At 51.6% G+C, this 18,619-nt stretch overlaps 6 protein-coding genes across 6 annotated transcripts; all 6 read right to left on the bottom strand.

Moving 5' to 3' along the window:
* Positions 1–1,142: 1,142 nt before the first annotated feature.
* Positions 1,143–4,193, bottom strand: LDX57_011852 (putative anaphase-promoting complex component Cut20/Apc4; the record flags this gene model as incomplete). The annotated part of the gene is made up of 7 exons (XM_046093593.1): positions 3,795–4,193; positions 3,352–3,697; positions 2,722–3,295; positions 1,918–2,652; positions 1,800–1,866; positions 1,590–1,739; positions 1,143–1,522 (listed from the first exon to the last, which is right to left on the bottom strand). The coding sequence occupies exons 1-7, from the start codon at positions 4,063–4,065 to the stop codon at positions 1,143–1,145; spliced, it is 2,523 nt and encodes an 840-aa protein (XP_045949571.1). The 5' UTR covers positions 4,066–4,193.
* Positions 4,194–4,501: 308 nt separating this feature from the next.
* Positions 4,502–6,520, bottom strand: LDX57_011851 (uncharacterized protein; the record flags this gene model as incomplete). Its single annotated transcript, XM_046093592.1, has 3 exons — positions 4,502–6,169; positions 6,220–6,430; positions 6,489–6,520. 3 exons carry the CDS (start codon positions 6,518–6,520, stop codon positions 4,502–4,504), a joined length of 1,911 nt encoding a protein of 636 aa, XP_045949570.1.
* Positions 6,521–8,646: 2,126 nt separating this feature from the next.
* Positions 8,647–10,449, bottom strand: LDX57_011850 (uncharacterized protein). The gene has a single exon (XM_046093591.1). It carries the CDS (start codon positions 10,391–10,393, stop codon positions 9,206–9,208), a length of 1,188 nt encoding a protein of 395 aa, XP_045949569.1. The 5' UTR covers positions 10,394–10,449; the 3' UTR covers positions 8,647–9,205.
* Positions 10,450–11,161: 712 nt separating this feature from the next.
* LDX57_011849 (Zn(II)2Cys6 transcription factor) lies at positions 11,162–13,729 on the bottom strand. Its single transcript, XM_046093590.1, has 3 exons — positions 12,657–13,729; positions 12,439–12,582; positions 11,162–12,380 (listed from the first exon to the last, which is right to left on the bottom strand). Exons 1-3 carry the CDS (start codon positions 13,437–13,439, stop codon positions 11,508–11,510), a joined length of 1,800 nt encoding a protein of 599 aa, XP_045949568.1. The 5' UTR covers positions 13,440–13,729; the 3' UTR covers positions 11,162–11,507.
* A 140-nt stretch (positions 13,730–13,869) lies between these two features.
* Positions 13,870–16,031, bottom strand: LDX57_011848 (multicopper oxidase). The gene is made up of 2 exons (XM_046093589.1): positions 15,147–16,031; positions 13,870–15,094 (listed from the first exon to the last, which is right to left on the bottom strand). The coding sequence occupies exons 1-2, from the start codon at positions 16,025–16,027 to the stop codon at positions 13,987–13,989; spliced, it is 1,989 nt and encodes a 662-aa protein (XP_045949567.1). The 5' UTR covers positions 16,028–16,031; the 3' UTR covers positions 13,870–13,986.
* Positions 16,032–16,747: 716 nt separating this feature from the next.
* Positions 16,748–18,214, bottom strand: LDX57_011847 (uncharacterized protein). The gene is made up of 2 exons (XM_046093588.1): positions 17,796–18,214; positions 16,748–17,734 (listed from the first exon to the last, which is right to left on the bottom strand). Exons 1-2 carry the CDS (start codon positions 17,826–17,828, stop codon positions 17,189–17,191), a joined length of 579 nt encoding a protein of 192 aa, XP_045949566.1. The 5' UTR covers positions 17,829–18,214; the 3' UTR covers positions 16,748–17,188.
* Between the last annotated feature and the right edge of the window lie 405 nt (positions 18,215–18,619).

Below are 18,619 nucleotides of genomic sequence, written 5' to 3'. Positions count from 1 at the left end.
AGGGGAAGGTAAGTGTCGAGTCTGCTGCGAACGCAGGATTTAAAGCAGAGATCGAAGAGGAAGAATCCAGACGGAAGGGGGGGGGGAAGTGCAGAGAAGGGAAGGAAGAAGAAAGGGAAGAAGAGAGAAAGAAAAGCAAAGGCAATAATACCGTCAGGGCGATTCCTTCACAGCAGAACGAAGAATGAGACCGAACGCAGGTAGGGCGCTCTCGCCGCCTGAGGCACCCCTTCTGCCGGCGGAGCCGTGTCTTTGTGCGGTCGCTGATTGGGTGATGGAACCCCATTAGTCACGCATCACGTGACGTCACCGGGTCAGGCCGGCCCAAAACAGAAGGGTCGACCAGCAGCAAATAATCGCAGGATCACTCACGCCCAGCAGATCGCCCGGGTTTTCTATCTATCATATTGACTAGGGATGTACCACTGGAAGCGATCCGGGATGGCGTCCACCTACATGCAGCATCTGGTAGCTAGTTACCTACCAGGCCACAGGTGGATCTGCTGCAATCGACCTCCACACACCTCAGGCAGACTCAGGCATCCAGGCAGCCCCCCTCCCGTATTTGTGACGCCCGTCATTACGGCATGTTTTGCCCCTCTTTGCCCGTTGCCGTCCGCTTCTGCTTGTTTTGATTTTGCTGCTTGAAGAAGCTGTCCACCGCCCACTTTCTGTGGCCCCGGTGACCAGGGCGTCAACCCCATCGCACAATCAATTATTTGCCCCCCCTTGGGCCCGCTGCTGCGTTTCAAAGCTTTCCGTTGCCCTAAGTTCTTTAACGTCCAAATAAATAAACAAAGCGCAATGTGAAAATCCCCATTAACAAAGGCTACCTAGAGTAGACTAATGCGGTAAACTCAATCGAATGTCGTACCGTCATTGTAACTTAATGCACTCGCGAGTCATGATTACCTAATACACTCGGTCTCCAGTGGCAAATCACCCTGCAGGCTCAAACCAGGGCTGACGATCTCTGCCGTAGGCCGATCTCTGTTTCAAAGCCCTTTCGCCGACAATGCAAACTATGAAACAAAGGGAGACGCGGTACGGAGGACTAGACGTTTGGCATTCCCGCCACCGCCACGGAGTCTGGAATCGCTGTGTGCTGGCCGACTCTAACCGGATGGCAGAGACAGGCAGCTTCAATCACTTCCAGCCTCGCCGTCCTCGTTGTCTTCTTCCTCCTCGATCATTTCGGCGTCCAGGTCTAGGACCTCATATCGTAAACCGTCATTGTACAGCACGCAGACGGCCCGTCTGCCGGACCGTCCGTTGGTGTCGATTCTGCTGGGTTTGGCCTTGGGCCCGGACACGGAAAACGCATGTTTAACGAGGTCGGCCGAAGGAGATTCCAGAGTAACAAGGTCCAGTGCTATCGTACTTCCGGCACGCTGGGGAGAGAGCGGTTGTCCGTGGTATTCGTGGAATTCGATGAAAAGAGGCGACGCTGAACTGGAAGCCGCGTCTGCTGTTCCCGGCGGTATGGGCTGGAAAGCGAAATTCAGAAGAGAAGAATATCCTCCTGTAGAGAAGCGTTAGCAGAAATTCGTAGCCTGGACCACATTAGTTGAATGGCAGGTGTAGCATACGACTGTCCGCCCAAAGGACCATGAGCGTGTTATCCTCCACGAACTCGACCTGTCGGATCTGTCCCTCCTGCAGGTCGATGGTTCCTATCGAAATGTTCCGTGTAGAACTGACCCCATTTGCAGAATCAAGTACCAGGCGGTACATATACACTTAGGCACAGTCAATAAGTATTCTTCGGTGAATGTCTTCGGAATGGTGCTGTCACTCACTGAGGTGCTTGGACTTGATTGATCTGGTTGCCACATAGATCACACATAGACTCTGGTTGTCGATATCCTAGACGAGTAGTGAGCGACGGTGTTCAGTACACAAGGGTGATGTCCCTACCTCGTAGCGCATTGTAATGTCAATGACATTCTGGTCGCAATCGGGATCGAGAGAAAGGGGCGATCGATGAAGAATTCCCCTGCGTTGCGTCAACGCAATTTGTCCAAAGACCTTGTCAAATTGCACCTTTAGGCGTTTCGTCAGATCATTGATCTTGGGCAGCTTCGCCGTGTCAACGTCACCAGGGTTCTGGTTTTGCTGCTCAAGTAGCTTCTTGAACGTGTCGTAAAAGGACCGGTCATGACCAGTCGGTGCCCATTTATCGGAGGCGGAAGACGTCGGTCTCGGCATCCCCATCATCGGCAGCTGCTGGATATAATGGCGGAGTGTGCTCCTAGTGAGAGCTCCTCTGATGTACTTGAGGGTTTGTGGATACTCAATCATGTCGGTCTTTTCCATGAGCTCTTCAAGCGTTTGTGACATAGGCTCGGCAGCTTGCATGTCTATCTCATGACGAAGCCACTTGGAGAAAGACTCAAATTGGCACATTTCATCGTTGCTGTGTATCAGGATATGGTGAGATAGCAATTGAAGGCAGTCCATCGTCTCGACAATTGCATTGAGATCAGACGTCTCAAGACCCAGAACTTCGCTTAGTTTGTGGAATTTTGAAAGCCCAATAAGTCGACTGAGCAACACTTGGCAACGCTCCAATGCCGGAAGAAGACACTCGTGGATCAAGCGTCGCACATTCTCGTAACCGCCTGCGACTGCCTTCTCCCACCGTTTATGTCCCTGTGAGATCTGGTTAGTATGAAAAGAACCACCACGATCGATAGCTTAGGGTGCAGATGGGATGTGTACTCGTTCTCCAACAATATCGACCAAAAATTCCTTGAGAGGCGCAAAACAGTCCCCGGTTACCACTAGATGATAAGCGGCCGTGACAAAATCGCAATGGCACTTTTCCTGCAGATCTTCGTTGACGCTTCGCATGTATCGCGCTGGCAGCTCCTGGGCATTTTTCCACTCGAGCTCAATTTGCCTCTGCACTTGGCCAATGTAGCGGAGCAAATTTTGAAGCTGCGTCGTTTTGTACGCCAGAAGGGAGAGATATCTCCCAGATCGTGTAATGAATCGAAGATCCAAAGTGATTAGATGCAAAGAGCTCGCGGCATCCTCTGCGGGAGGAGTCGAAGCTAACAGTGCATGTGTCGAACACAGCGGATGCGATGCATGTTTGAAGATTTGGCACGAGGTCGAATTCTCAACAGATGCCCCAACCTCAAAAGAGCCAATTTCAAAGCAATCAAAGATACGCAGATGGACTGTGCCATTATCGGACCCGACAAGCAGAACATCTACCGCATCACTGCTATTTTTGGCAGCGGAGTGGAACATGGCATCAAGAGATGATCTAGAGCTGAAGACATCGTCACTGTAACCAAATTAGAAACCGTCGACCGGTAAGCCAGCATCATGAAAATCACTTACTCGCCACCCGTAGCTGGTAGAGTGCTGAGCTTCGGTAGAGAAGTTTCAATGTCCAGCAATGCGAGCTCCCTCGGTAAGTCCGCCCTCAGCACGGCAGCCGCTTTTGAGGGATGGACGTTAGGAGTGAGCAAATCCTCAATGGTGATATGCCCAGCGGCCTCTTGTAGGTTCCTCTGTGCTGACTTGCTGTCGGTGAAATTCACTCCCCATCCCAGACAGGTGACCTTGATAGGCTGAGCGGAATCCCCAGGGGCTTGATATGCAGGGTAGTGGTGGACAGTTTTACCACTGTAAGAGCTGATGACGCGAATGGTATTATCCGCGCACGCAACAGCAAGCAAGTATCCTAAACCCGAGTCAATTCCATCCATAAACAAGTATGTTTAGATAAACTGTCCCAGAAAGAACCGGCAACGCCCAATTGACGAACCGCAGCAACATACCATTGTTTTTCCACGTCAAGGCTCGAATCTCACCACGGCCATCATCTTCATCCAAATACGGGTCCCCTTTAAACGATCCCCCCAAGACCTTTTGCCCATTGAGACGGAAGACACTTAATTCGTCGTCTTCAGTCACCAAGGCAATGAGGTCCATCGTGGGACAGTAGGTCAACGTGCCTGGCTTGCATTTTGCGGGCAATAACTTCTCCCCGACAGGAGGGAGCTGCAGCTCAGGGCGCAGAGCTTGAGGCTGAGAACCATCTTCAGCCATGTCTTACAGCTCGTCTTTAGTCCATTCTTTGCTGATTAGATGGAGATGGTGGACATGGGTAATTTACCTGGGCTTGTGTTTCTGACTTCCTGGTCTGGGCCCAAGAGGGAAAGATGGGGATGGTCGGGATTCTTGGCGCGCGGGTTGTTTGTGGCCGTGTTTGTCCCGATGTGAGTCCTCAACAATCAGGCCGGCAACTTGCTCTGCTATCACCACACCAAAGGAGTTCTTGAAAGCAGCGATTCTGATGGTCGATCAATTAATCAAATAGAATCTAACGAATATATCGAGCTCTTGATTGGAAACAAAAAGGACAAAAAGGAGAATTATTGAAAATGTGGGACGTTAATTTCATTTCTAAGCTACATCGTGGATTTCTATCGGAATGATAGATACTATGTATAAATGACAGCCAGCGCATTGTCCAGTAAGAACCTTAGATATCCCCCGTACTTCCAGACTGAATCATATTCTTCAAATAACTCAGTTCATCAATCATTTCTTGCATTGTTGCAGACTGGCTGGCAACGGTCGCTCGTCTGGAGCCGCGGTGACTATTCTCAGCCGTAGCCGGGCGCCCATCGATCATTGAAAACATGTCAGTTTTCACCGCGTCAGAGAAGTTGACCGTGCCGGCCTCGGGGCTTTTGGCAATCCCTAGAGCTTCGACCGGGTCCATTCCACCAAAAAAGGCGGCATGTCGTTTGGGGTTGGTTTCCACATGATCATCGTCGTGAATACACAGGCCAGAAACATCAAGATCGGATGGAGACAAGGTGATGGTCAAGCGAGGTGGGGGCAGATCGAAGCGGGGAGAATCGCCACCGAGGGTGGTAGGCGAGGGCTTGGAAGCCACGGTCAAGTGGGGGGTGTCGGGATCGCTGGTTTCGTTGACCGTGCAGTGGTCGACGAGGTCCGGAACTTCCAGTCGGTCAATGATAGAGGGCGTCTGAGAGTCATTATTGAATGTTAAAGAAGATGTCATTGACTCAGGAGAGACCAATTCCGTGTCCGTACTCCATTCGGAAAAGCGGCTTTGTTCGCACGGGGAGTCGATGGAATCCTCCGTTGCACTGAAATCCGAGAAGTGACTTTCGAAATTCTCGGTATCCAGTGCCCTTTCCCGGTCATCAAGGTCGCGCAGTGCCTCGTCCATGACCGACGACGGTGTATTGGGCAGCGTTGGGAGCCTCTTTTCCTTGAATGTGAACGGAGTCGGTGTTGTAGCGTCGAGCTCCGCTGGCATTGCAACGGTCGCAGTCCCTAGGTAAGGACAGGAGCTCACAGAAGACCCCTGGGCGGTACGAGAATGTCTCCTGGGGCTGCGTTGGCCGCGAGGAGTCGCGGACCCCGGATTCGTTTGTAAAGTGAGAGGAATTCTGCGCGGTGTTTGCTCGTTATATGTGGGGTTCATGGCGCGCCGTTCTTGAATTGAGAAGGGCGCGCCGTCATGAGATTCAGCCGGAGCAGGTATCCAGGGGTCGTTTGCCATGCAGTGACGAGATATTTCGGTTTCATACATGGGCTGCTTCCAGCCTCCACGCGAACGAGGTCTATACAAGTCCTCATAGCCCTCACTATGCGACGACGCATGTTCACGAGCTCCAAAGCCGGGCATATTGCCTGTGCTTTGATCAGTGGGGACGCTCAACTCGGGCGAGGATGCATTCCAATGTCGGAAGGCAGCTCGCAGACCTCGAGATCTTGGAGGAGATACAGATCGGGCAGCTTTGCAATTCTGTTTTCGAGCATTGGATGTGGCACTACCGGGTTGAGAGGATGTCTTGTGAGTAACAATGCCCAGGGGGGAGGCGTTGAAAGACCAAGCGGGAGTCGGTTGCTGTAAAAGTGGAGGCGACGTCCGAAGGCGAGGAAGTTTGGGCTTGGGAGGGCGCCGAGGATTCATATACTTGTCCTCGGGGTTCATAGTTCGCTGGTCAGACTTGTTGGAGCTACAGCTTCTCTCACGAGTGTGAGTCGGAATTGTGTCCGGCAGGATGATGGGAACGTGAAGGACATTGACCGGTTGACCGGGAAGGAAAGGACACTGCGATGTCACAGGCTCTGCCTCGTTGTAATATTCCACGTCGTCATCGAGCAAGTACTGTTCTCAGTTAGAAACAGGATGGCACGGGTCGGAGAGAGGGTACGAACATAATACCAGTAGGTGCCTCCCATTTTGAGCCCACCGGAGCGTGCGGGACCGATGTTAGTTGGAGACCCATCGCATATGATATCGGTGAATGTGTGGCAGCCCCTCCAGTGGCCTGAGCCGATGCGTCTGTCCCTCTCCATATAATAGGGCTTGGAGAAATTATCCCATGAGCCTAAGAGCTTGACGGATTTGATATGAGGGCTGAGGACACTGAAGGTAAAAGAACATCAGTAAACATATCAGAGCCAATTGTAAGCATAAGACTCACAGCAGAAACGTCATCAAAGTGGTCGAAGACATGATGGCACTGTGATGTATTTTCTCGCGGTTGAATAGGACAAGGAAGTATTAATATAAGTATAAGAAAGCACTTCTGGCGCTAAAATGTAGCAGCAAAGGAAGACTTGATGATAAGAGGGGTGGCCAAAGCTGTGGCTATATAATAGAAGGTAAGGAGCGGGAGTAAGGAACGTTGCCCAAGAACCAGCCTGGACAGAAATAGATCTTTGGGATATTAGGGAGCGCCTGAGAGCCTCAGAGCCTCGTCGAGTATTCTTCAAATAGTACGGACAAAAGACAAAGAGTCAACGGCTATGCGTGGCGGCAAGAAGAGTCGGGAGATATAACGGATTTTGTGGCCGGGAGACTCGAGCTAATCACAGATCCATAACACGTCGGAAAGAATCTGAGACCAACAGTCGCCGGGACTCCTGGAGATCAGTGATTCAGTAGACGCAGCGGCACAGAGGTTAAATTTGGATATCCCCGAGTCGAAGATGCTAAGAAAGACCGAGAGCCAATGAGGCGGCGCGATAGCAGGTCAGAAGCGCTGACAAGGCGGATAGACGGGGTCGAGAACAATGGCAAGACAAGTGGAGGAACCTCAGCGCTTGCTGCAGTTGTTGGACGTTTCGAGATGGGCCTCTTATATGATTGCACACGTGGGATAGGCTTGGGCGCGAAGGAGTTTGAAGTGAGCAGCGCAGTAAGAGGGAGGACAGGAATAAAGTTCGGAGAGATTGAAAACTCGCTATGCCACTGCGAGAGACGGAATTTATTAAAATCCAAACGGATTGAGGGAAGGAAAAGAAAATTAAATTAAATCGAGAGATAAAATAAAATAAGAAGCGTTAGGATCAATGACGGTTGATCAATTGAAATGATAGACAACCCCAGCAGCGCGCTTAGAAGAAACCCACAGGGAAATGCAATCACCACGTCACGACGGGGAGCAGGTTATCCCTGCAGGTCAGGGAAGAAGGTCGGAGTTTCATCGCATCGGCCGGCACTAGTGGGCAAAAAAAAGAGCGAAGACGCGATCCGATCCAAGCATGGTTCCTAGGAACCAGGAGATTTGATCAACCATTGAGCGGAGCCGGAGCTGAGGAAGAGCTGATCGTTCCTGGCGAACCAAAGTAGTCGGCGGGACTAATGTACCGCAGTGGAGTCTGAATGAGAAAAAAAAAGTTGATGGATCAGAATCACAGCCAGCCATGCAGGTTTTGCAGCCAATCCGAGGGTTCAGACACCATTCGGCGACGCCGTTGCTGGGTGGAAATTGCCTGCTGCCAGGATAATAAACAATCACAATCCTCTCAGGTACGGAGTAATCTCAGTGCCTTCAACCTTGCTCTCTCGTTCAGAATCAGAATCTCCGGCCTCGTGTCGACATGCAGCGGACATCAAGAAAGACGATCTCGGGCTAATTAAGATAAACGAGAAACCGGCAAACACTATTAAGACCTGGTGCCAATTTTAGTTAGTGGTTTCCATCGTGCGAGCGAACATCTCCGTCGTGAGGTGGAATTTAGAGGATTAAAATCCCCGCCGATCCCACCAGAGTTTCCTACTCTGGAATAGGGACACTCCTGCCACGTGAGAGACACGTGCTGTTGACTCGCTATTGCACTTTTCTCAGGCATCAAGAATTCCTCTGTACTCCGTAGTCTCTGTTGTTTGTACTCCGTCCCTCGAAAGCGATTGTTTTATCATCCACGTCTCCTCGAGTCCAGACTGCCCAGAGTCCAGAGTTCAAACACTGCATGGATGGCAGCCAGCCAGCCAGCCAGCCATGATTTGTCAATCTTCCATGTCGTTCCACCCCTAGCGGTCCAATATCACACGGGGCTAGTACGACCCCACGGACCAAGGCGCGTCTATAGACCAGTCAGCTAACTAATTGCGACGAAATTACTCCATAGGGGGGGTACGGGCAAATCATCGCTGCCATCACCACCACACGTCGATTAATCCTGGCATCTTTCTGCTGCGGCTGACCCTTGCCTGGCGCTGCTGGCCTGCCGGGCAACCACAGCAAATGGTCGCCGATCGAGGTCCTTGACAGGAGGCTTTTTAGTGTTTACAGTTCTACTCACACCCGGTACGCCGGTCAAGGTTTGGTTGGATGGTTGCTTTTGGTCGTTAGCGCCAGGATTTTCCTACCAATCCCTTGGTTCCTGGCCTTCCTAGCCTCGCTCTCCTTTTCCCGACTTGTCGATCGGTAAATAAACTTCGGTCACTGACCTGGCGGTGAACACAACTTCAGGGGATGCGATAACGATGTCTTTCGTGATTTCACCGCGATGGGTGCTACTCGATAAGGCTACAAAAATCAGGGGTGGAATGACAGAAAAAAACTGGGTTGAAGGAAGTCCGACTAGTCAACCGTCGCTATATTAATGAGCAAATCAAACGCGTCACATCCCTGCCGAATCCCTGTCCGGAACCCTCGGCGGCAACCACGGCGCCTGCTGCGACAAGACTAGTTTGGCCTGCAACAGCCCTGAGCGTCGCCATTAATCTTAAATATCACAACGCCTTCTTGCCTCGACTCCAGACACCTGGGCTTAGCACGCCATATTGCCTCCAATTGAAACCAGTCCCGAAAAACCGACACCTGAGACCAACTCCGAAACACTTTCAGGAGATGACAGAAAAGACACAATGCAAAAATAGAAACATGTCAAGCCAAACGAGGAAAAGAGTTCACCGAACGTTGTCGGATTTGTCGTACTTTCGATTCACGGCGCCGAGGACACATTTCAGAATCCCTTTCGCACTCAGGGTCTGGCCAGACTTGCCCTTCCAGGGGACGGTATCGACGATGTCACGGAGGTGCTCCTGCTGCGCTCTCTTGCCCAATTCATCGTCCAACTCCTGCAGATAAGCGCGGGCTGCGGTGTCGTTCCCGATTTGGAAGAACTGGACGCCGACCTGCCACGGCACCGCCCGACAGTCGTCGAGGCGCTTGGCAACGTCCACCAGGATACTCTCCGCATCGTCCGTGAACGCGCCGTCTGTGATCGCGATGATATTGAGCGGCTTCACCGGCTCTGCAGAGACTCCTGGACCGTAACTTCCTTCCATCATCTCGACACGGCGTATATATGGGCGCAGAATATCGTTCAATCGCTTTCCAAAGGGCGTCGGACCCCACGGCTCAACGCAGTTGAAGATTTCACGCACGTCGTCAGCAGTGGTTATATTGAGGTATGCACCGCCAGTGGCCCTCGTCGCCTCGCGACGGTGATTCAGGAAGTAAACGTCGATGCCATCCTGGTCGTAGCGCGTACAGATGGGTGCGATGGCGGCGATGGCGTTTTCAGCCTCCTTCCAGCGGCTTCCACGCATACTGCTACTGTCATCCACCACGAATATGGTATCGAACTCTCCTAGAAACGAATAGGCCGAGTCGTCAGGTCGCGATGGCGCTGCTGCCTTTCCCGAGGGTTGAGGCGTGGTGTGCGGCTCATACGGTGGAGGGGCCCAGAGATCGGGGGTAACGCTCGATATCGGTCCAGAAATCCCTCGATTTCGGGGCCCGGGTTGAACGCCTCGAGTGGATGCGAATCCGGTGGATTTCGAGTGACGATGGCCCATGACGGTTTGTCTGTCGATGAAATGGATAGTTTGTTTGAAGTGAGGTCGTAGGTGTTTACCCGTAGGCAACAAGTAGTTGCTTGGTTGGGTTGCGGAAGTATGAGACAATCGATACGTAGTCACTGTCTTAGGTTGTTTGCAGAAGAACCCAAAACAGGCAGGTAGGCAGGTAGACCGATAGACAGAAAGACAACAATCCACCTTCCTTAAATCACAGGGCAAAAGGAAGAAGTCGAACAGAAAAAACGAATGATGCAACAGTGACAAAGACAAGGTGAATTCCAAGCCACCCATATCCCCGGAACATACCGTGGCCTAACATATATACTTCGTGACATACGGGCAAACGCATCCGCAAACTACCTACGGTAGTTTAATCCAAGGCAGAAACAAGGCATACAAATCCGATCACTCGGAGGATTAAATCTACCGACTTACTAGTAACATAGTTAGTTAGTTAGTTAGTTAGTTAGTTAGCTAGCTCTTTACTCTAAGCTAAGTGTAAACTTACTCTTCGAGAATCCAGAATGTAAGCCCACAGCCCTACAGTACCTTGGTTGACTCATACACCGTACATGCATAAGGCTGATTTAGTACGGAGTATTATATACCTACCCAGCCTAGTCGTTTTATTCACCTAAACTAAGTCCTACAGGTAGCTATAGCTAGGTAGGTATGTACAGTATCCAGACCCCAGGCAGACTACAGTAAATAAGAAACTCCCTGCAAGATTCCCACGAGCAAACGGAAAAGCATGGAGAGACCCTACCTACCTTACCTGCCTGCCTACACAGCCACAATAGAAAAAAAAGCCCCTCACCCCACAACCTACAGGTATGGAGTATGGACAATTATGATTGAACAGCGGAAAGGAAAGCCGGGACGCTCAACCCGATAAGGCTGTGCCGCACCGGGCGACTTAGCCAGGCGCAGCAGCAAACAAGGGGGACTTTCTCGGTTGGCCCTGCCCGTGCACAGCCTTGTTCTACATCTCTTCTTTTCCGGATAGTTAGGTAACTACTGACTTAACACACATATTAACAGTACTGCTCTTGCTCAACTGGGGAAGGCATGTTGTTTAGATTTAGTCTGATCTATACTATCTTCTTTCTAGAAAAGAGAAAAGCAATGGAGTTTCTAGTGATGTTCGCTCTTCACCACTGTGCACCCTGAACCACCATCCCGCAAAAGCAAAGAAACTTGACCCGGTGTTAGTAATTTTTATCGTCACACAAGAAGTGTCAATGTAACCCAGATCTGACTGGCAAGTTTCACAAGCAAGGGATAAAAAAAGGAGAAAGAAAGCAAAGGTATCATTCGCGAGATTCGCCACACAGACAAGAATATACACAATAAAACTAGAATCATGAGACCCAGAAACATATACAAAAGAATCCAAAAATCACAATCAAGGACCCCAGGTCCCTGTCAGAACCTTATTCCCCTCGGTAGTTCCGCCCGACTCGCGAAAGAAAACCCCGTCTTCGCCGACCTGGACGCCGTCGAACACGCCGGTTTCGGTTTCCAGAACATCGATGAGAAGAAGAGCTTGGTCGATGCCCATGCTGTGTCCGATCACATACAGACAATCTATGACCCAGTTACGTAGAGGATGGTGTTTGCTCTCGGTGGCTCCGGCCAGGATCAACGGCCAGAGGAGGATTAAGCCGCCGATGTAGCTCTGGCCCAAGGGGACGCTGCCGAGAGGCTTTGTGGCCACGTTGCCAACACCGAAATGGAAGGGGACGCTGCAGCAGATATCCATGGCCAACTGGCGGGTGGTATTGCGCAGGCGGCCGCAATGGCTTTGGAGTTCGCTCGACACCGCCGCTGCCTTCGAGTTGATGGCGATTCGGCGGAGACAGCCGAGGATGATCTCGCTTACGATGATCCGGGTGCACCGGTATTGGTTCCAGGTATGACAGAGCCAGAGGTCATGGTAGATGTGATAGCGCCCGCCGTACGGGGCGGGACCGCTGCCTATCTTCTGGGCCAACAGATCGGGGTTTGGGTCCTCGATACTCGTGTAGAGAAATTCGGGCGGAAGAGCGGCAATCCAGGCCATCAGTTCCGCCTCAATAGTATACGCTGTGGATAGGATCTCCTTTTGGTCCGTCAAGATCTTGGCGTTGATATCTGCCCGGAGATTGGACAGTCGGCCAGCAATGCTGATTAGGCGATCGCCGTATGCCTCTGCCTGTGGGCGTAAGAACATGGCGAGTTTTGAGCATTCGAGCACCGGCTGGGGCACGCGAGCGCCCTTCTGTAAGCAACTGATAATCTATGGTCAATGCATTAGCGAAGTTTATACTTAAACGCAGAAGAAAGAGGGAACATACAATTTGAAACCTCAGTTGGACAAAGAGCTTCAACCCGTCCTCATCCTGAAGTTGTTCAGTACCACGCAGTTCTAACAAGGCAGCAGCCCCGTAAATATGACTCGTCCACTTCTCAATGCTTCGGAGAGTCCTACACGTGATGACCTGCTCGCAATTAGCCCCTTTCCCCAAGCATTATTTCAAACCCGTCCGTCAAGAGTAACGCCCGGACTCCTTACCTCGAAGATTGCCAGCAATAATACTGCCGCAAGAGTCGGATTCGACTTAGCCTCCTCCTCGTCCGCGACAGCCGAAGTCAACAGACCCAACGCATGACCGTACTCCTTCTCGGCGGCGATTTTCAACTGCGTAGACTGCCTGAGACGCGAGAGCATTGCGGTGCCCACCGAAATGATACAGGCATTCATAGCCTGCTCGCTCGGGGTAGCCCCAGAAAGGTTAAAGACCTCAGTGGAGCCTTCGGACATCCGAAACACGCCCGGCCAGGCATGGAAGCGCAGAAAGAAACAGACGGCCTCATCCTTGGTGAACTGATAAGACGGCTGGAAGTCAATACTGGGGGACGGTGGAGTCAGCTGCTGCACCGTCGTCGGTGACAGCTGCAGATCGGAGGAGGAGGTATCATCATCATGATTATTATTGAAATCGGTATCCGTTGGGATCGAGCCCGGACCGGGAGCGGGAGCAGGAGCAGGAGCCCGGCCCCTTTTGCCCGATTGGGGACCACTAGTACTCCCGGTCGAGGACGCCGTGCGATGGGCGGTCTTTCTGGCCCGACGACTGGCGGCCGTTGACGTCGTCGATGATGTCGCACCAGTCTTGGCCTTGCGGACTACTTGTTGGCTCTCATCGCGGAACATCAGGGACAGTTCGTCGCGATACCCAGGACAAACCCTGTTGCCCTTGACGCATTGCGAGCAGGTTGGTCGGGCCTGGTCGCACCGGATCTTTCGAGATCGACATTCGCCGCAACCTTTGCTCGGCTTCCCGCAGAAAACCATGCTCGATTTGGTTTTCTAAGGGGCGGCTTTCAAAAAGTGATGTGTTACAATAGGGGGTCATCCAAATCCGGGGGGTGGACACCTCAGATACTCGAACGGGTAACCAGTGCGAGGTCGGTCGCTGCGACTAGTTGGGGTCTGCAGGCGCCGACAACTTCCTGGTTCTTTGATACACAGCAGATTCAGCATGGATGTAGAGCCATCAAAAGAGGCACCATCCATGCCCCCCGGCCGTGCAGAACTGAATAATAGAAGAGATGAGAGCTTGTCACTTGTTATTGTTCAGGAGAAGAGGAGAAGCAAAGAGGACAAAAGAGACAAAAGAAGAGGAGGCGCAGTTCCGCTTCCCCGCAAGAGTGGATCGCGCATGACTAACCGTGGACGAAGGGAGTACACAGTAGTCCACAGTGCCTGGCTGACTCAGGTTATGCAGATTATGCACATCGTGCTTGGTATTGTCTATCTATCTATTATTTATCTACTTCGAGTCCTTGCCAATGCGAGTCCCTCTGGATATAGAGCCGTCATCACATACATCAGATAGATGTCAACACCCCAGAAGGCAATCTAGCCATGTCGGCGTCCGCTCGGATTTGAATCCCGACGAATCTCCTCGGTATTCCTCGGGGACCTCGGGCCATTTGTCCACACCGTCTAGTATGTTCATCGCCATACCCCCGCTGTAATGAACCTGGATGTGACAATGCAACAAGAACGCCCCGGGGTTGATCACCTGGTACCGGATCGCCAGCCAGCTAGGCCCGGTGATAGCGCCGGGAGTGATGAACGTATCGCGAATCTGCGGGTTTTCGAAGTTGAAACTCTCAGGGATTGCCTCCGCGGCCTCAGCTACAGACGTGTAATTCCACTCGCCGTCTCCATGGCCAATGACGAAAAACTTGTTGGAGTGCTTGTGAATAGGATGAGGGGGTTGAAGCGTGCTGACCAGGTGGAAGATCAAGTCGACCCAGGTCCCGTTGCGGGTTTGGATGGTCAGGTCGTGCTCCGCCGAGGCGGGATCGAGCAGGAGCGGAGAGGTTTCCTCAAGGCAAAGTGGATAGCTGGAGTCGCCCATCTTCCAGCGGTATGATTGGCCGTAGTGGTCAATCTCGAGGACATGTGTCTGGGCCACCTCCTGAGATGGCACCTCCACCTGGAAGGGGACCCACGCGGTCTCATCTGCAAGAGTGTATTCTTTCGATATTACATCTCCGCCGACATGGATCGACGGGGTCGAGGTCCCTTCCTGCGTGTTAAAGATCGTATCGTAGGACATGATAGCGGTAGTGTGGATAATCTGATTGAGCCCGTGGTTTGCAAGACGAACGGTGTAATCACCCGCTGGCTTATCAAGCTCGATCAAGACGGAATAACGAGCCCCATTGGGGACAGCAATTGCATCAGCTAAGACTGGCTCGACGTATCGCCCGTCGACAGCGTAGATGTAGATGGGATGCTCATCAATGGAGAAAATGACCGATGAAATACCGGCGGCGCTAATGAGATCGTAACTGACATATTTGGCATAGGGATCGACGAGAAATCTCTCAGTTGAGCCGTGAGAGGGAGTACACCCAGAGAAGACCGATTGAGGGAGCGCACTCATGTCGTGCTGATAGTCTCCTTGAGAATCTACATCCACAGGCGGAATGCAGCTATAGAGTCAGCAGGTTCCCAAATCATCACCAGACCATAAAATTTGCATACCCGATGTCGGTTATGTTGTCGCCAAGCACATCCTTCCGGGCGTCGGAAAGGTGCGATCTCAGGGTCTCTCTCCCCAGGCAGCTTATCGACCCCTTGCCATTGATCAGGAGAGCGTTGGCACACATCGCGTCAAGGCCCGACGCCTTTTCAGCTGCCCACAGCTCTTCTGATGTCAATTGTCGCCAGTCCGACAAGATGATCGGTTTGGTTTTCCTCTCCGCTTTGTGCATAGCCCGAAGAGCCTTCCTATCCCTGGTGATCCGCTCAAAAGGCCTTTCCACCGACTTGTCCGGTCGAATGTAGATAGGCCCGTAAAGTCCATCTTCGAGTTGTCCCCGCGCGTGAGCATGATACCAGTAGCTCCCGTAGTCCGTCGCGCGCCATTTGTAGAGGAATCGACCACCCGGCGGGATGAGTTGCTGGGATAGACCCGGTGTTCCGTCCGACCACGGTGTGTTTATCTGGGGGATCCCTGCGAAGACAGAAGTTAGAAACCAAACAACTAGATCCTCGGAGGAGAACGAGGTTGACGACGAATGCAACTCACCATGGAAATGAACCGTAGTGCCTTGAGGAAGCTGATTCTCCACCGTAACCTCCACATCATCACCCTGGTCCACCTCAAGCAAAGGACCTGGGAATTGCCCATTTGTAAGAATCATCTTCCGAGATATACCCGCCGGTGCATAATCCTCCCACGTCAGAGTGAGGTTAAAGCGCACCGTGTTGCCGGTATCCTTGACCCGGTGGTCCCACGCGTGTGCCCATGATACCAGTGACAGGAGCAATGTGAGCAGCAACGCTATCCCCTGGCTAAAGAAAGCCATCCTGAACCCAAGCAGACTGAGAACGCGAAAATTGAGAGGCACAGCTGCTGCCATCTCCTGGCGGCACCCGTGGTGTATTTATACGCGCGCGACATCTGGACTGGGGGAGGGAGGTATGAGGACCATCGAGCTAGGATGAGTTGAGTCGAGCGCGGATCCAAAATCACCCCTTGTGCATACATAACTGAACGGATTCACAGTGGCATGCCAGCAAACTTGTTGTAGAGAAGTCGATAGTAGAGCAAGAGAGGTGGAGCCCAACAGAAACGGGGCCTTTGGTATTTTGGGCGGAGATCCCTTCCCGACTTGGCTTTCCTGCAGGAACCATGGACCGCGTTGTTTACCTTCTGCATCGTCTTGTGAGCGAATGAGGTACGGAGTAAGGTCACCGATTAGTGCTCAGTGCAGTGCTCTTTTCGGATTGCTGATATCCTTGTTCGGTTGGATCGGCAGACGCAGAACACGAGGCAACTCAGGCAAGGGGACAAGGGAAAAAGAAAATGGCACTAGGGAGTTCCACCGCGATGGCGATCCACCGCTCTCGCATGATCTGACTTGGCGTTAGCGAGTCAGACTCAGACTAGCAACCGACTGGTCGTAGACTTGTCGATCGGTTGGTTCTGCATTCGCAATTGTTCAATTGTGGGAAGAAGTGGAAGACGGTGGTCTACCTAGTGGTAACCACCCCTGCCGGCACCGAAGAGACATCTGGTTAGTGGTTTCTACCCATGTCTATATTCAAGGTGTAGTGAGTGACCAACGATGATCTTCAACATATAGAGGAACAGCGAGAGCTACGATAAACGTTTCTCCCGATTGAGATTCGTAAGCATTTGAAGTTAACAAATGTCGCTGGGTAACGCAAGTGAACAGATAAATGACAGACTATCCGAAGTGATGTGGAAAGCAGTCAAAGTAATAGAAACAAGCCCCGGTTATGCATCCATCATTCAGCGAGTACTACTGACAACCAACCAAGCAACCCTCTCCCCCGACGAATTCATTTCACCATCGTCAGACTTAGGGTCCATCTCTTCGATCTTAATGCCAGAGTCTGACGAATAAAACTGATCGAGACTGTGCACAGCACTCTCGTCATCGGACTTCTCCATGGGCGCCTGAATTCCGGGCACAAATGCTGGCGCATCCCCGCGCAACTGGAACTTTTCCGACCTGTGTCCATTGATCTCGGGTATATCATTTGGCACAGCGTACTCATACGCCGGGGGCTCTGCAAAGGGACCGTTGACATCGGGCGGGGCATAGACCTGCGAAAGAGATCGCCTTTGTTAGCAAGTCCAACACAAGCATCACCACCGCAACTGTGAACGAAAGGATGAAGCTAGAAGGAAAGGATCTTACCTGCTGCGGACCCGCGTAGCGATAGTCCTCGTTGAACAAGCGATGTCGCAGACCTCTAGTGTCGTTGCGCCGCAGAAAGTATGAACTGGGAACATTCGCGGGCATCATTCTCATGTTCATCTCGGATGGAGGATACAACGGCAAGCCTGGGCCGTGTCCGGGAGAGGGGGTCTGAGGATGCTGCATGGCAGGTGGGTAGTGTATACCCGGGGCGTACTGCATCGAGTTGCGCGGATGGGTGTAGGGCGATGGTGGTCCGGTCCAGCCGTGGGGTGGATGTCCAGACGAGACTCCGTCTCTGGAATAGCGATCCTGTTCTCTGGCGAGCATGAGATAAAAGCTAGAACGCCTGGAGCCCATTCTTCCTTCTGCCGGATTTCCACGCCGCGACATCTCGCTCTGCCGAGATTTGCTAGGTTAGTTCGTCTCATCACAGAAGGAAAATGAATATGACACTGACCGAGTTTCTCTGCTGTTTGCGATTCTTCCCCATGGCTGACGGGATTTGGGGATGTACCAGTGTGCAAGAAAGAGGAGATGATTCGATCGGTTTAGTGATGGTGGAAGAAATCGATTCAACAAGGTGGGAGGAGAGCGTAGGAAGTGAGAAAAACCGACGCCGTCAAAGAGGTAAGAACGGCCTTAGTCGTCACTTTCTCCAATCAAAGTTACCATGCAGAGACCACAGCGTCTGCAGGAACAACACAAAGTGTTTTTCCATACAAAGGGTCTTGCGTTCGTCTGCAGCAACAAAGAAATCCGGCTGGGCATTCTCTAGTTCTGGTCCATTTTCGGCAGAATGGCGGGGGACGAAGAGAGAAAGTGAATGAGGGAAATCTCCGCAAGAAGCTTTGAGCCTGCAGCTCTGGGGTGAATGAAAGAGAAGAGAGGTAGGCAACCGCGACTGGTTGACGTTCAGATGGTCGTCAGGAAGATGGAAATTCCTGGAAGACGGCAGGTTTGGGTTGTATACAAAATACGGAGGGCGTGGATTTTCGTTTGGATGTTTGGATCAGGCAAAATTCTTTGTTTGACTCAGACAAATCTTCTTCTTTTTTTGTTTTCTTTTTCAATTTTTTTGGGTTTTTTTCTTGTTTTTAAAGAAAAAAAAAGAGGGAAACGTGAAGTTCCACGCCGTTGGCAGCGGGTGGCATAAAACAAGCAAACAAAGAAACAGGCGCAGCAGAACGGAAACAAATTCGAAAAAAATTAAAGAAAAAAATTAGAAAAAGAAAAAAGGAAAAAAAAAAAAGAAATAGAAGAAACAAGAACAACACAAAAAAA

The sequence above is a fragment of the Aspergillus melleus genome (genome assembly GCF_016097325.1).
Source record: "Aspergillus melleus strain CBS 546.65 chromosome Unknown contig7, whole genome shotgun sequence".
Classification (NCBI taxonomy): Eukaryota; Fungi; Ascomycota; class Eurotiomycetes; order Eurotiales; family Aspergillaceae; genus Aspergillus; species Aspergillus melleus.
Note: the sequence above shows the minus strand (reverse complement) of the source record. Positions and strands in the feature narration are given on the sequence as shown.